At 35.4% G+C, this 18034-nt stretch overlaps 2 protein-coding genes across 2 annotated transcripts in view; one reads left to right on the forward strand and one right to left on the reverse strand.

The window, feature by feature from the left end:
* The window catches only part of LOC123551478 (charged multivesicular body protein 2a-like), a 29152-nt gene extending 13804 nt beyond the window's left edge, over positions 1-15348 (reverse strand). The window contains exons 1-3 of the mRNA XM_045340449.2: positions 15205-15348; positions 6657-6839; positions 2290-2469 (exon numbers count right to left, since the gene is read on the reverse strand). Of these exons, the coding sequence (XP_045196384.1) occupies positions 2290-2469; positions 6657-6830 (354 nt within the window). The 5' untranslated portion in view covers positions 6831-6839; positions 15205-15348. The remainder of the gene's footprint in view (positions 1-2289; positions 2470-6656; positions 6840-15204) is intronic.
* Positions 15349-15572: 224 nt separating this feature from the next.
* The window catches only part of LOC123551476 (cold shock domain-containing protein E1-like), a 30943-nt gene continuing 28481 nt past the window's right edge, over positions 15573-18034 (forward strand). The window contains exon 1 of the mRNA XM_045340446.2: positions 15573-15728. The gene's annotated coding sequence lies outside the window, so the exon portion shown is untranslated. The remainder of the gene's footprint in view (positions 15729-18034) is intronic.

Below are 18034 nucleotides of genomic sequence, written 5' to 3' on the forward strand. Positions count from 1 at the left end.
GGACGGAAGGACGGACGGATGGACGGACAGGGCAAAAACAATATGTCTCCTGGGGAGACATAATTACAAGTCCATAAAAAAATCCTTACCAGGTAGAGACAGCTCAAAATACACCTCAGAATTGGATGTAACATGCATGTTGTACTACAGAAAAGTGGTCTCGATTTTTCCCTACGACTTGTAATGAAAAAGTTACAATATAAGCTATTTATAGTAACAGCAAAGGGAAGTTATTCAAAAGAAGGGACCAGTGCATGACACTCCGTCTCAAGATGGTGTACAATTGTGCCAAGTTACATCAAAATCCCTCCATGCATGAAGAAGAAACGCTCTGGACAAAGTCTTTCTTGTATCTGACCTTTGGCCTCTAAGTGTGACCTTGACCTTAGACCTAGGGACCTGGTTCTTGCGCAAGACACTCCGTCTCATGCTTGTGAACATTTGTGCCAAGTTGTATCAAAATCCCTCAATGCATGTAGAAGAAATTCTCCGGACAAAGTTTTCATTCTTGTATCCTTGACCTCTAAGTGTGACCTTGACCTTACCCCTAGTGACCTGGTTCTTGCGCATGACACTCCGTCTCATGATGGTGAACAATTGTGCCAAGCTACATCAAAGTCCTTTCATGCATGAAGAAGATATGCTCCGGACAAATTTTTCATTCTTGTATCCTTTGACCTCTAACTGTGACCTTGACCTTACCCCTAGGGACCTGGTTCTTGCGCATGACACTCCGTTTCATTATGGTGAACAACTGTGCCAAGCTACATCAAAATCCTTCCATGCATGAAGAAGATATGCTCCGGACAAAGTCATTCTTGAATTTTTCATTCTTGTATCCTTTGGCCTCTAAGTATGACCTTGACCTTAGACCTAGGGACCTGGTTTTTGCGCATGACACTCCGTCTCATGATGTTGAACAATTGTGCCAACTTTCATCAAAATCCCTCCATGCATGAAGAAGATATGCTCCGGACAAAGTCATTCTTGAATTTGACCTTTGACCTCTAAGTGTGACCTTGACCTTAGACCTAGGGACCTGGTTCTTGCGCAGGACACTCCGTCTCATGATGGTGAACAACTGTGCCAAGTTTCATCAAAATCCCTCCATGCATGTAGAAGATATGCTCCGGACAAGGTCTGTGGACGCCGCCCGCCCACCCGCCCGCCCGCCCATCCGCCCGCCAGGGGCGTTCCCATAATACGTCCCGTTTTTCAAACGGGCGTATAAAAAGTACAGTTACCTATTGTTCCTATAGCCACCTAAGTATGCAAATGTGAGCTCGGAATGACAGAATGACGGACGGATGGAAAAGTGCCCAAAACTGGTTTTCAACCAGTAGGGGACTAAAAATTCTAATGCAGTTTGAGTTAAGCCTTTTATTTGTGTATGAAATACAATGGTTGCGTTAAAGAGACGGTAACTCTTACAACAATTATGATCACTTATTTACATGTGTAAAACAAACAAGGTTGCTCACCTGAGTCTCAAAACTGGCTTGAACAATTTTCTTAGTGGGTCAACTAAGGAATATTCACATGAAATTATCTTGAAATAAGGCCTGCGGTTTCTGACAATATTCTCTCAGTTTCCACTATAGCTCCATAGAAGAAAAGTGTGCCCCATTCCCTTACGGCCATCTTTTTAACATAGCTGGATGACCTGAAGGAATTTGGTAGGATGTATCCTAAGATATATTTGTAAGAGATTATTTCAAAATATAATCTGCTGTTTTGGAGAATATTTTATATAAGTCTTCCATATAGAGAAAACTAGCCCTGCCCCCTGGTGGCTTTGTTGGTGGTTCTTTTTTGACAAATCCATATGGCTTGAAGGAACTTGGTACAGGGTCACCAAAGGAACACTGCTGTGATTTTTTTTAATCTGGCCACAGGTTTCTGAAAAGATTTTTTCCTTTTTGTTGCCAAACCAACCAGAATTTCTGCACAGATGACCTAGATTTGAAGGAATCTGAAAGAGGACATCAAAGATTTCTGGAAAGGTCGGATGAAAATGTCTCAGAGAGTAAGAGGAGAATACAGAATGGTCCTAAAACCTCATCATGAGTACTTTGTGCTCAGTTAAGCTAAAAGAAAATTATAAAATGACCAATATTTGGTATACGTCATACCCAGCATATGTGCATATAGGCAAGGTATGACATGTGCACACCAAATTTGCTGTTTCATTTTGGTTTGGCACCAGGGTTTTATTGCATTTTTCCAGATAACACCAAATTTTGCCCAATATTTGACCAGATAGTAAAGTATTTTCTAATCAAAGCCTACCTGTCGGTTCATAGTTGACATTGCTCTGGTTACCCCTTTCATTGCCTGTGCCATGGCGTTATTAGATCTAAGAGTCTGGATCTTCAATGACACTGCCTGGATATTTGCCCTCATTAATATAAATTTCTTCACATATCTTCTGGTTCTCACCAAATCTTTCGCCATAATCTTAACAGCGTCCTGTAACAAAATGAAAAATTACTGAAAATGATACTGATAGTGTTGAATTTCCTTGGACATATTTTATATTTCAATCTATTACTGTGCCAAAATGCTAGTTTAATTTGAATTCTGAAAAACTTCTATTACTAATTCTGATCAGAGCCTGAAAATTGTATGCTTTTATATGACTAGTCAGTCAGTGTAATCTTGAACTCTGGCTTACTGACACTAAAAAAGATAAAAGGTAAGGGTAGAATGCACATGTTCTGTATAGGTTTATCTAAGATCAGTTACAGTCACTCAGTGTCATGGGCAACTGTGGAAATACTGGTTCGACCTGGCTCTTTATCAAAGATGATTAAATACTTCATTCTTAAAACCAGTTTTTTTTGAAAACATGGTTAATACCATTTTGAACCTGACATATTTTCCTAAATTTATGCTGTTCAAAATTGTTAATAATGTCCTAAAAAACTGATTAACTTTTGAAATACTAAACATCAAAGCTTTGCGACTGGAAAGGAATACAGTATGACCTGTTTATAACAGCCACTGAAGGGACTGATTGAAAGTGACCACTTTTGACAGGTGCCCACTATATCCAGGTTATTTTAGGGTATTAAATGTGTTTAAAACTTCAATATGCTGATGATACACAAAAGGTGTACCGGTACTGTTTCTAATGATGTGTAAGCTTTTTTATTATGTTTCACAAAAAAGCTTTCTTAAAACTGATACAAAATTAAAAAATACTAAGTTACGTATTCATGTATTACAGTGGACAAAAAATCTGTGTTGTTTGCCGTTTTGACCAAATTTAGCTTGTTGATAGCAACAGATTTACTTAAACGGTAACCCAATGCAATTAGATTATTACTTCAAACATATTTCAGTGTTCAAGTCTGCTTTATCATCTAAGAATGTATTTACACTGGTTCAGTATAGAACAAACATTCTAAGACTTTACCTCATAAAGTTTTTCGTGACCATTATAGTATGTTTTGATGAGTTTTAAGCTTGCTACTGTCTTTGCATCATCATGAATTGTCAAACATATTCTTTAAACCCGGAGACCTATGTGATTTCATGAAAATGTAACGGTATATCGTAATTAAAAATTTTGGATAACCAGCATGCGCGGATCCAGCCAATTTTCTCAAGTGGGGTGGGGGTGGGGGTCAACGAACACTTACTATGACAAACATGTGTCTTTATAAACTAAATATTTTCATGTGTTTTTTGTGGATGAACAGGCTGAAATAGAAAAGTACTGGTAGGCAACCAGCTGGGGGGGGGGGGGGGGTCTGAGGGCATTCCCCGTGCACCGACCCCAACAAATTTTGAAATTCAGTGCTTCATTTCCTGCATTCTTGGGCATTTTAGGAGCATTTAAGAATACCTTTTCCACTGCAATTTTATATACAATATACCCCTTATTTTCACATTTTTATGAGCTCAACTGTTTAATTTGGGGAAAAAATAAAATTGTTTTCTTAAAGGTAAAATTCTTTGGTTCTTTGAGATAATTAACATAAATATGAATAACGTCGGGGTCGTATGTAGCAGCAGCCACATACACTTTGAATGCAGTCCTAATCATTAGTAATGCTGCCTTTTCGAAAAACCGTTTTCTTTCCTTCTTCTCTTCTTTTCTTTTTTAAGGATTTTCCAGCCCCCCTTCCTCTGGATCCGCTCATGACCAGAAAACATTCTATTTTTGACCATTAAAAATTTGATGGTGAGGGAGGTGGGGGTTAGACAGAGGCGGGTGAGGATGGAAATCTAACAGCTAATTTTCTACTGCCTTACAGGAGTTTGCTATTGTACGTTGCACTAAGATCCCAAATCCTGAAGACAGATACGGGCAGACTGCTGGATCAGATGGGTTGCATGGATTTTGCATTTTCCTTCACATCATCAAGAATTCCTTTGGGTATATTTAAATGTTGATGAACTGATGACTTTGACATGTATGTTTATAAAATTTTGTTAAGCATGAGAAAGATCCAACTTTAGCAAAGATGTTTCAAAAGCTTTTTTTCCTATTTTCAGCTCTGGTGAACCATTTGAACAAAATAAAGATGTCTACATAGTGATGCTATAGAACAAGTTTGGCGAAAATTAATACAGAAGTTAATAACTTGTTGCAAGGATTTTCCTATTTTTAGCTCTGATGGCCCAGCAGAACCATTTGAAACATCTTGAGATAGGTCCATCAGGTGTTCCCTGCAAAAAAGTTGTTTAATAGTCTTTTTAAACTTTTAGCTCTACTGGACCCTAAGTGTGAAACTATTTGATCAAATTTGAGAAAGGTATATGACATGACAATATGGACCAAATTTGGTAAAGATCCATCAACCAGTTAATGAGAAGAAGTTACTACTTATTTATCTTCTTATTTTTCTGATGGCCCCTAAAACAGGTTACTGGTAAGTAGTGAAACCAATTCTTCAAAACTGAGAAAGATTCAAGCAACTTTGCAAAGGCCAAGTTTGGTGAAGATCCATCCAGTGGTTCATGAGAAGTCATCTAACGGTTTTACTATTTTTAGCTCTGACGGCCCTTAATGGGGTTACGCAGAATCATCTGAACAAACTTGAGAGTGTCCGTGCAAGGATACTATAGGCCAAATTTGGTCATCATTCATCAAGAAATCATTTAAAGGGTTTTTATTTCTAACTCTAAAAAAGAGACCTAGAGGAACTATTGACCAAAGTGAGAGAGGATTACACAAGGGTGCTACAGATCAAAGCCATTCAGTGGTTAATGAGAAAAGGTCATTTAAAGTTTTTTTTAGGGTTTTCTTAGCTCTGGATGCCTCTAAAAAGGCCTAAGTGGAACCACTGAGAGAGGACCATGCCAGGATGCTACATACCAATTCTGACAAACAGTTTCAGAGGAAAAAGTGTTTCATTAAAAATATTGATACCGGATGACAGATGCAGATGCCAGACCATCCACCTATACTAATTACTCACCCTGAATAAACTTCAGGTCAGCTAAAAATGTTGACATAGAAAGATGGATGTCAGACAATCCACCTACCATAACAGCTCATTAGGGAGCTAAAAAGGCAGTCTGAGTTAACACACATCGGTCTAGAGTTTTATATAAATTTCAAATGAAATACCTTCTTTGGTTCCAGTGCTATTTAATTTAAAGAAAACAATAATTCTGTCACAATTTCTAAGGCAATGGCCAAATTTAAAGTCCAAAAGGACGACTTGAAATGTATTAATGCATTATGATTAAAGATTTATTTAAGACTCCAATCAAAGTTTTGCATAAACTAAAGGAAATTTCCTTTTTGGGACATTTTCCAAGTTCAAAAAGGGAAAAATTTTTGTCAAAACAATAGACAGTTAAATCATTGGACCTACTATGTGAACTTGGCTTATGATGATGTTTATAAGTTTTAGTGCTGTATCTTCATTGGTTCAAAGAAAACAAGAGCTGTCACTATAAGTGACAAATGCCCCCGAAGCGTGCCCAAGAATGCTACAGTAGTCTGCGCAAAATATGCCAGAATAGTTTAGGTATGAATAATTTTGTGACCTTGACCTGAGAGACCCGGGTCATAAGCGCGACACACCTTCTCAATATGGTTAACATTTTTGTCAAATTATTTTCAAATCCCTTGATAAATGGCAGATATGGACCTGACAAGAAACAGACCATGTTAACCTTTGACTTCTAAGTGTGACCTTGACCTTGGAGCTAGGGGTTGGATCTTGCACGTGTGACCTTGACCTTGGAGCTAGGGGTCTGGGTCTTGCCCATGACATGTCTCCTCATTATGGTGAACATTTATGCCAAGTTATTTCAAAACAAGAGGTACAGCCCGGACAAGAATTTACACTGACGGACGCATGCACACACAGACGGACAGTGCAACTTTAATATGCCCACCTTCGGGGACATAACAACAATTTTGACACTTTTCCTAGTAAAAAAGGGGAAATAATTTTGTCAAAACAAGTAAGAATTATGGACCTGATTGTGAACTTGTCTAATGATCCTAAAACACATTGATATTTCTATGGGTTCCAGTGATGGGAAAAGTAAGAAAGGGATGGGACAAAGTGATTCCTATATAGCCAGACCCCCAACTGAATTTGGTGAGGGCATGATAAACAAAAAACAAACATATGGAAATGGGAAACTCTATATGCCTTTGAAACTATCATTAATGAGTGTGTTAATACCATTTGTCCTTGTTTTGCCATTTTCTTTATATCATTGATCACTTTCTTCTCTTGTTGTTCCATCTTTGCCCTCTCTCTGTCAAGATCTCGCATAGCCTTGTTCAATGCCCTCTGATTCTGACGCAACATCTCCTCCGGCGTCTTTTTCTTCCCGAATAAAAATTCAAGAGGCATCTTGAATTACTAAATGAAAATATAAAATAAAACAATTGCATGTATATGACATAAATGTGCAACAATTCATCAATACATATCAAAAACAGCAAGACCATTGCTGAGCAATTAAAGTCTCAAACAGGAATAAGTTTTAATAACAATAATAAGGTTCTACGCATGTCAACGTAATGGCCTGGACAAGCACTAAAATGATCTCGGACTCTAAGTGTGATCTTGAACTCTGAGATAGGGGCCTGGCATTAATGCAGGATACTTCTCACTTAATTTCAACAAGAGCTGTCCGTAAGACAGCATGCTTGACTTTTCTCAGTGCTTGACTCTGAATTAAAGCTTTGCCAGTAAAAGTTATATAAAACTTTACCTAAAAATTCTAAGTTAAAAAGGGGCATAACTCTGTCAAAATTCAAATCAGAGCTATGGGGATTGTTTCTCCTGGTGTAGACTTTGATAGTAAATAACTATTTTAAGTTTCAAGTCAATAGCTTTGACAGCAACAGGCATTTATCAAAAACTTTAACCAAAGGCGACAGCGACGCCAACGCCAGGGCGAGTGCAAATAGCTCTACTTTTTCTTCGAAAAGTCGAGCTAATAATATTGGTATTTTCTTAAATAAATATGACAGATAAAGGGAAAACATACATGTTGATCACTTTCAATAATATATTTATCTTATTTATAACTTACTGCAACCGTGCCCTACGAAATCAAATATTTTCTTGCCTTAACTGTGTTCTTGATTTAAATGATAATGGTATTTTCTTAAATAAATATGACGAATAAGAGGTAAACCTCAAATTCAGTCACTTTTATATGTAAATTCTATTTCTATCCCTACCCCAACGAGGCAAACATTTCTGCTGAATATAAACAAGGCCATGGGTGAGCGGTTACGCTCCAAACAAAAAGTATTATGGATACATGGATAGATGGAAGGACAGCACCCACTACCGTATATCCCTTTGCCTTTCAGGAAGAGGATAACTTAAAACAAGAGCTGTCGTAGGACAGCAATGATTGACTATTTAACAGCCTTGTCAACTGAATTACTATAAAAGTTGAAAAAGGAGCACAATTTTGTAAAAATGCAAAACAGACTTATGGAACCTGTAGAATGAATATGTCAGCTCATCACAGTGGATGACACTTGGAGACAAGTGTTTTGAGTAGCTAGTGACATTTTCGGGGTCAAATTAATTGTATAATTGGATTATCTGACAAGTTTAATCACCCAGCTGATTTGATAATTACGCACGCATTGGTTGACGTTTGTAGCAAATTTAAAACAATGAACTGCTGATGAAAAGAAATGTTGCTTGTGATGTTGCCAGCATTATTATTCAGTTTAAATTTAGGTTACAATTATCTCATGAACATTAATTAAATCGGTAAAAGAAAAAAACACTTTTCTGTGTATCAGATTTTATACTTTTATGTTTTCTTTTCAGTAAAAATGTGCTTGTTTATATAATGGGCTATTTCATAAATATTTCCTAAACTGTAACAGTTAACTGATATTTAAATGATTTAATTGTTATTATATCTTAACGAAAGTGGTATGTCGCCTCTCACAGACATCTGGCTCCTATTCCAAATAATAGGACATACTGGGACAGCGTGATAACTTCTGACTGTCGCTGTCCTGTCACGTCCAAACTTATTCTGCATATTTCTGTTAGGAAATCCCCAATGAAATCCGTTCATGGGAATGTTTTCTGGTGCATGTACAAATTACAATTTATTTGTAATGATTACATCACTTATAATGAATTTATGTTGATATTCAAGCATATTTTTCGGTAATTCAAGGGCCGTAACTTCAAAATGCTTGGGCAGATTTGGCTAGTTATCGAACTTGGCCGAGGTCTCCTGGTCAAACATGTTTTGTTCAAGTTTGGTGAAGATCGGATGAGAAATGTTTGACTTAGAGTGCGGACAAGAATAAAAAGGCTGATTTTTCGGTAATTCAAGGGCCGTAACTCCAAAATGCCTGGACCGATTTGGCTAGTTATCGAACTTGGCAGAGGTATCATGGTCAAACACATTTTGTTCAAGTTTGGTGAAGATCGAATGAGAAATGTTTGACTTAGAGTGCAGACAAGAGTAAAAAGGCCGATTTTTGGTAATTCAAGGGCCGTAACTCCAAAATGCCTAAACCGATTTGGCTAGTTATCGAACTTGGGCGAGATCTCATGGTCAAACACATTTTGACCAGGTTTGGTGAAGATCGGATGAGAAATGTTCGACTTAGAGTGCGGACAAGAGTAAAAAGGCTGAATTTTGGTAATTCAAGGGCCATAACTCCAATATGCCTGGACCGATTTGGCTAATTATCAAACTTGGCTGAGGTCTTATGGTCAAACACATTTTGTTCAAGTTTGGTGAAAATCGGATGAGAAATGTTCGACTTAGAGTGCGGACAAGCTTTGTGACAGACACACAGACACACACACACACACAGACTGGAGTTAATCAATATGTCTCCCACACAACTGTGTGGTGGGAGACATAATAATATAAGTCATCCCAATAAGCCAAATGAGTAGGAAGTGTCTAGGGGTATGGATCCGTACCTCTAGAATCTGATTCTAGATATTTATGGTTATCTACATCTTAAAATTCGAAATATCAAATACGATTTACCTAATATTCACCAGAAATTTGAATCTAAATGGTTAATAGCCTTCATTTAAGGATGTACGAGCGAATTTTTTCTAACGTTAAGAATTTTTTCATGCCTTGTGAGCTTGAAGAACATTAGTTTCTAAGACAAACAAGAGCAGAAAAAACATGTCACCGAACTCATTTTAATTTTATAGGGTATTTTCTTCACCCACTGTTTACGCATTTCTGAAATTTTGTAAAATTGAAAAAATGTTGGTACTTTATAAAACATATAATATCCTACTTAATCTTATAGGGATTTCAGGTCTTACAGGTTAATATGAATATATGGTGTTGTCAGTATTATATAAGCATAAATGTCACTAACAAATCTCTTTAGTTTTTACATGTTGACATAATTACCCCACTCACTTTATTTTCAATGGAAAAAACGTATTTAGATCTACAAAAAAAGTTCTGACATTAAGATTTTCAAAATATTTTGCAGCATTAATGACACACAAAAATGCTTCAAAATGGAAAGAAAAAAAGTGCATCTAAGAGATTTATTAAGAAAAAACTGTTAAAAAGTGGTGAATTTTGATATTTTTTGTTCTTTTTGTTTTAATTTATATTTTCTAGATAATATAAAGTGCTATCTTGAAAACTTTTATTTTATTTATAGCTTAACATTATATGTATCAGTCAGAAAAATATCAAAACCAAATCTGATTTACTTTAATAGATATTTGAAATTACCTACCCCTACCCCATTGTAAATCTTACATCAATTTTAGGCAAATGCCAGCCAAAAATAAGGGTAAAAAAAAAAATTTTCGCAAAAAGCATAATATATTTGGTTAAATGGTACATTTTTAGCAATATTTTAATTATCTAGCATAAATTTTTGACAAAACGTTTGTTAGAAAGCAATATTTGAAGAAACATTTTTCAAAATGGTGGATATCCTGAAAAAAACGCTCGTACATCCTTAATTGTCAAAACACCAAACTTCGATAAATCATAAGGAATCAACCAGGTACAAAGTAGATTAGACAAAATAATGTTAAATTAATGTGTGACAAACCACTTTTTTAAATAATATTTAAGATATTTATGTTTTCCTCACATTTGATAACCATTACAAGATACACTGAAGATTTTACAAACAGTACCTTTAGCTCCTGTCTGTCAACTGATTATAAAACAAATTGTTCCTTGCGGATTATTAAATTGTAAAATAATTACATACAGTCAAACCTGTGAACAAAGACCACTCCGCGGAACAAGCAAAAGTGGTCTTTGTTCACAGGTGGTCTTTACTCGGGGGGAAGGGTCACTTCTGAGTTAGCCATTATCATGCTGATAAAAAGTATATTTACAGCTTCTTGCTTTCTTTATGTTCTATGTATTAATTCGGCCGGTGCAAACTTGCAAATTTTCAATCAAGCAGTAATTATTATGTTTGCTATAATGCGAAAGTCGTGAAAATTCGGCGGATTTCAAATATTTTCATGCAGGAACGGTCCAGCTTGGTCGTAATTGGGGGGCAAATATGACCCTTGTGAATGAATTAGGCTGGTCCCTGGTCGCGGTCGCCAGGTGGTCCCTATTCACAGCCTTTTTATGAGCATTTTTCTACGGGGGGGGACCAGAGACTGGTCGTTGCTGACAGGTGGCCGCTATTCACAGGTGGTCGCTAGCACAAGTTTGGCTGTAATTTATATCAAATTGGTGCATATGCCATGTCATATTGTTAAGTCTGTTTTTAACCATTTAGTTGGTATTTTTTCTGTTGGATTTCCAGTATAATTCATTTAAGAGTTCGATACGCTCATTAATCTTTTATCTAATAAATTAATCGTAAAGTGGATGCATTGGTCGAGAGGGCTAAGATGCTTTCCTACAGAGGTGAAGGCCCCTGGTTCGAATCCTGGATAGATATCTACTCCCATTGCGGTGTGTCCTTGGGCAATGCACTTTATCATGATTGCTTCAGTCGACCCAGCTGTAAATGGGTACCAGCAAATTACTGGGGGTAAGGTATAGTTGGTTTTAACTGTTCTTAAAATAGGGTCGCTCAAAAGATCTACAGAGCTTATGTTAATTGTTTCACAAAGCGATGGTAAATAAAATTTACCTTTACCTTTAATCAGCACAGATTACTGGGAACAGTATATTTAGTTGGAGTTCCTCAGTTATTTTCGTTCGGGAGAAAATGTAAACAATCGGCTGAACGCTGGCATCCGTAAACCATTTAGATTCACGTTTTAGGTGAATATTGATTAAATCGTATTTCATCTTTCATTTTCAACAAAGTTTAATATGTAAATGAACCAAAATATCAGGGAAAATAAGGTCCATACCCCTAGACAACCCCCAACGGTATTGTCTGCTCTAGAGGTACGGATCCATACCTCTAGAATCAGATTCTAGAGGTACAGATCCGTACTCCTGGACACCTCCAAATGAGTAAGGCAATCTGGCTCCAATTTTGGGGAAACTACAAAGCTTTATTTTACGTCGGATACAATATAACAAGTTAACATTAGCTCATGAGCTATTTTCCGACAAACATATATAAAACAGAGATTAACAATGATAAAGCAGCTAAAAAGGAAAACATAATAATGTGCTTTAAGCATGTTTAAACATATATATGTTGCGTAAGATATTATAGAGGTTAAATTAAATAGATTAAAACATGGAAGTAATACAGAGATGGAGTGCGGACGAGATAATCGGTGCTAATTTTTTATTATACCACATGCAGTTCCTTGCTGAGCTCCTCTCAGAATCTTTCGAGAGATATTACCACAGACACCTAATTATCATTATTTCACATGTAATTAACATAACCCTTTGAACACACTGTGCAGCACCCCGGTTTTATCGTAAATTAGCAGATGCATCAAAATTTCAACAAAACTGAATTTGTGGGTGACATATGCGCATGTGTCATATTTTGAAACTAATTAACACAAACAATGCGCACTGCGGGGGATTCATCGGTAGACTGAATACTACTACTACACAGTAAAGTAAGTGCATACAGTCTTCTATGTAGTCATTTTAAACTAAATTCTTTTAAATTTCCTAAAATTTCCTAAAACATCTAGACATGTTAAATTCAAGTCAAGGTATCAAATTTTCATATACTGGGTATTAAAAACGTGAGCAATTGTGAGTATTTTAAATGATGTCCATGTTTTCAGACTGCATATTTTACGTAATTGGTCTTGATTTCAAGTTTATATAAGTTGTTCAAATAACAATATTAAATGTTATTTATTTAAGTAGTTATTCAGTTATCAATCCCCTTTATCGTGTATTTATCTATCTATTTATTTATTTGATTATTTAATTATTCACAGATCTGAAGCTGGTGTGAAATCTCAGTGTTAAGTTGGAATGTTTTTTTTTCTCCATTTTTGTCCCACAATCTGGAGATCAGTGCCTGTAAAGATGCATATGTTTTTTTCTGTCTTTCTTTTCATGTTTTGAAAATATGTGCCTTGTATTTCACTCATTTGCCTTATGTACAAGCATATCGACAAAACAAGAGATGTTATAATATTCCTGTATGCTCCATACTATATATACATAATAAACTTTCTGCTAAAATTGAATTTGTATATCAGTAATGTTACGTTATAACCTCATTTATAACAAAGTGAAATTTCCTGTCTTTACATTCAGAAATATCCCGGGACCGGCTCCGGTATAGGTTCAGCTATCAAATTGGCACACAAATAGTGCCATTATTTGAATTCGCATTTTACATGTTCGCAATTAATCATTTCCCTATTGTTCGGCTATTCACAAGCACATTATGGCCAGTCATTGTCAGAATAACTCCATGTCCCTGTTTCTTGAATTAATTCATCAGAAAAGAAAATCCCTTCAAAATCTTCATTTTCTGTAATCATTATTGCCATAACTAACACTTATAATAAAGTCTTCCAAACAAGAACAATTTCGATGTAAAGCAATTAACATTGCAGGACCGTGGATAACATGTAAAATGTGTGTATTTCGTCAACGCTAATTGCCAAAGTGTCAGCATTTACAAAACGACGTCAGAATGTATATTAGAAGTGTCAGGTAGTTTACTAAACGGAAAATATCGGAACATCCCGAATCCAGTATCAGACTATTCCGGCTGTTTATCTGGTCTCTATCGATATCCGTAAGGAGCAACATGATATGTGATTAATACCGAATTGCCACTGATTAACAGGTACTTATCACAGGATAACAAAGCCGCAGTGCCACACAGTGAACCTTTGAAGTGCTTTCGTCCGCACTCCATCTCTATATTAACCTCTATGATTAAAACAAGTAATTTCTATATGAAAGGTTTAAAGTATACACAAGACAAATTAGTAATTATAATAAAGAAAATTAATGAAAACATAAAAATAATAGTATTTATTAATATAGCTAATATAATAATTTTAAGACATATTAAAATTAAACAAATATAACAAATTTATAGAACATAAAAATAGTAAGTATTAAAATTATATAAAAATGGATTAGCACATAGAAACCACAGACACTTGGGGTCTGGAACCCCCAACCCCTCCAGCCCAAACTACTACGCACACGTGTATATTTTTATCATCATCATCGTATCCAGACCCAAACTATAATCACACAAGCAATGTTAAACTTATTTGAACTAATTTGAAAATATATATAATCTCTCACTAGCTTAAAAATACACAAGATATAAATCTTCGCCAGAAATATCTCGCACACCCACCTTGAAAAATCATGTCATGTTTACTATTTTAACAACTTTCCCCAAGAATTTTGGTGTTCTTCAGTACAGTTCATATTTTTCTTCAAGATGATGTTCATGATAGTACTGAATTTTCAGTGTTGTCAACAGAATACGCGAAGAATTCTTCAATTGTCAAAAAATTCGCTCCATTTACAAAATCTTTCGACTACGTCAGCTATGGCTGCCGGCTTCATATTGTAAATATTTTTCGCGCAGTGAATACTGGAACCAGCTGGTTCCCATATTCATTACGCGATGTTTATTTATCGTACTAAGCCGGAAGCCACAGTATACGCAGTCGAAAGATTTTGTAAATGGAGCAAAATTTTTCACAATTGTAATATTTCTCGCGTATTTTGTTGACAGCAGTGAAGATAAAGTATTATCATGAACATCACCTTGAAGAAAAATATGTACTGTACTGAAGAACACCAAAATTCTTGGGGAAAGTTGTAAAAATAGTAAACATGACATGATTTTTCAAGGTGGGTGTGCGAGATATTTCTGGCGAAGATTTATATCTTGTGTATTTTTAAGCTAGTCAGAGATTATATATATTTTCAAATTAGTTCAAATAAGTTTAACATTGCTTGTGTGATTACAGTTTGGGTCTGGATATACGATGATGATGATAAAAATATACACAGGTGCGTAGTAGTTTGGGCTGGAGGGGTTGGGGGTTCCAGACCCCAAGTGTCTGTGATAGAAACATTGACTAACTTATAGCTAAAACATCCGCAAATTTTTTCTGATTGGCGAATATGTTGGCGAAAAGTCAAACTTACCCTGAGGAAACCCTGTTGTACAGTGAAACGCTAAATTGTTGGTAGGTTATGATTATGAGTCACTTTTCATTGTAATGCTAAACAAATGTCAACAAATTATTGGTAAAATAACACTCAAAGATCATGTTCCTTTCTATCATTTTTAATCTTTGAATATAATCGAAAAAAAAGGATACTCGAATCGAACTGACATACCTTGAATAACTCTGCCTTCTTGATATTTTGTAATAAAACTTGTTTTCAGTTTTCTGCTTCCTTTACAGTTTGTTGTTGTGAATTACGTCATCATATTATGCTGACATAAAGTTATCTAAAATTTCGGTAAAATGGTGTCAGAAAATTTGAAAACTGACAAAAGATGGTATGAGAAATTCAAATTAAATTAATAGATGAGACACATGCAGCATATTGCCTTATTCGCTTAGAGGAAGCTTTTTTTCTTTGCAGAAAAGATTAGAGATTTTCTTACGGTACCAGTATATTTTGTTTATCGTGCAAAAAGCCCTACATAAAGTAGCATAATTCTACCCAAACCGGCATACTTATAGAATAGATTCCTAACAATTGACATTCGATGTCATTATATAATAGCTGTGTGGTTATGTCATTAGATGAATAATCATTACCAGATGTGGACACACAGGACTATCTGTCCTTGACATATTTTACGTTAACACAAGACTTGAATGGCGGCTTTGCTGGAGAACCGTGCAACAGGGGTGAATAAAATTATTGAATTCTCCTATTGAAGCAGAATACTAGCGTATCTTCTTATTTAATTCATTTGTACTTAGATTTCTTCAGTGATTAGGCTTAACAAATTCTAAACAAGCTTCATCACATACTGAAACTTCAATGAAAAACATGAGACAAAAAGTATGATGACTTCATCTGTCAAATATCTGCCATGAACTGGAACAAAGGATTTGTTGATTCAACATTAAAATACTTAAAAATAGATTGCATTGGGTTTTTTTTTACTTGTTGAGGAAGTAAAGTAATTATACGGTGAAATGAATCAAAAGCTATATGTGGACGCCACATAGGGTATCAAGATGTTTCACCTCATAGGCTCTATGTAAAAGATGTAGTTGGTCTGAGCCAGATTTTGCTTTTATGAAAGGCACTTTTTTCTTCAAAACTTGAAAACCATATATTTTGCAGAGTAAATCAAAGAAGTTTCTTTTTTAAATATATTTGTTGTTATAGATCTATTACCCTAAAACATGAAAGAAGCAGATTGACCCAAATTATAGCTTTTAATTTAGCCAACTCACTTGTACAACAATAAGCAGAATTATTCAAACCTAGAAATTATCATTTAATATGAATACAATTTAGAAAATGTACATTTAATATTCTAAAATTTACTTTAGAAAATTATAAATATTAAACCTCCATGTGCTAAATGCACTAAAAATTTAATCACGAAAGTGTTTGAAATATCTGTGTTAATTGCTATCAAAGTCTACACCAGGAGAAATAATCCCCATAACTCTGGTTTGAATTTGGACAGAGTAATGCCCCTTTTTAACTTAGAATTTTTTGGTTAAAGTTTTTGATAAAGTAAAATAATTAATCTCTGTTACTATCAAAGCTTTTGACTTGAAACTTAAAATATTACTTACTATCAATGTCTACACCAGGAGAAACAGTCCCCATAACTCTGATTGGAGTTTTGACAGAGTTATGCCCCCTTTTAACTTATTTTTTTGTTGTTAATTTTTAATGGTAAAGTCAAATATCTCTGTTACTCCCAAAGCTTTTGACTCTAAACTTAAAATAGTTATTTACTCTCAAAGTCTACACCAGGAAAAACAATCGCCATGACTGATTTGAATTTTGACAAAGTTATGCCCATTTTTAACTTTTTTTTTGTTAAAGTTTTTGTCCGAAAGTTTTTACTGGCAAAGCTCTAATTCAGAGTCAAGCACTCAGAAAAGTTGAGCATGCTGTTTTACGGACAGCTCTTGTTATTGGATCTTATGTGTGTTGCACTGGCCCAGAATTAATACATAATTACAGGGTTTCAATGCCAAATCCTAAATTCTAGAGGATTTTAGTATCAAAAATATGGGTGTCAGTTACTGTTAAGTTAAAATGTATTTTATATAGCAAATTAGCCTTGGATAAAAGCTCTTTTGAGTAGGAATATTTTATGAGGATGTGATAGCCTTGTAGGACGTGGCACCATAGATGATTTTGAATATATAAAAAATCCAATATTTCACTGACCTGTGTAACCTTAGCATCTCCATTTCTTTGTCAGCCGTTATTGTTTTCAGATAGAACATTTTTATGCATGGGTGAAAGTTTTCCGGTTTATTTTTCAGTGCTGCCGGAGGTTGATTTTGCAAACATGTAAATCTGTTAAAAAATTGGGGTTGGGGGTTGGGGGAGAGGTGGTGGGGCTAAGCGTACAGCGTCATCATTTCTGTGACTCATGTGCTTAAAATAAATGTGACCTAAAAGTAAGATTGGAGTTGCCGATCCCAATCGTCCAAGATGATTGAGCACCAAAACACGGTACGGTATGAGAAACAGACCCCACAAGAGACGTTACTCTATATAACTCACCAACAAACAATAACTTGAAACAAGAAAAATGAAAATGTGAAGTTTTTAATTTATTTAAACACTTAATTATTAAAGGCGGATTCAGACGCGAGATATTAAGAAAAAATAAAACAGCATTCGAATTTGCTTTTATTTTTAGCTCGACTTTTCAAAGAATAGTCTGTTTTACTCACCCTGGCGTTGGCGTCACACCTTGCTTAAAGTTTTGCATGCAAGCACATATGGCTATCATTTAAAGGCATATATCTTTGAAACTTATTTTTTAGCTCGACTATTCGAAGAATAAGTAGAGCTATCCTACTCACCACGGTATCGGCGTCACACCTTGGTTAAGTTTTTCGTACCAGTCCACTTTTTGACAAAGTCTTTTGAGATAAAGCTTTGAAACTTTCAACACTTGTTTACCATCACCATTTCCAGTTGTAGGCAAGAGTACATGACTCTGTCA

This window comes from Mercenaria mercenaria, chromosome 4, assembly GCF_021730395.1.
Source record: "Mercenaria mercenaria strain notata chromosome 4, MADL_Memer_1, whole genome shotgun sequence".
In the NCBI taxonomy this organism is placed as follows: domain Eukaryota; kingdom Metazoa; phylum Mollusca; class Bivalvia; order Venerida; family Veneridae; genus Mercenaria; species Mercenaria mercenaria.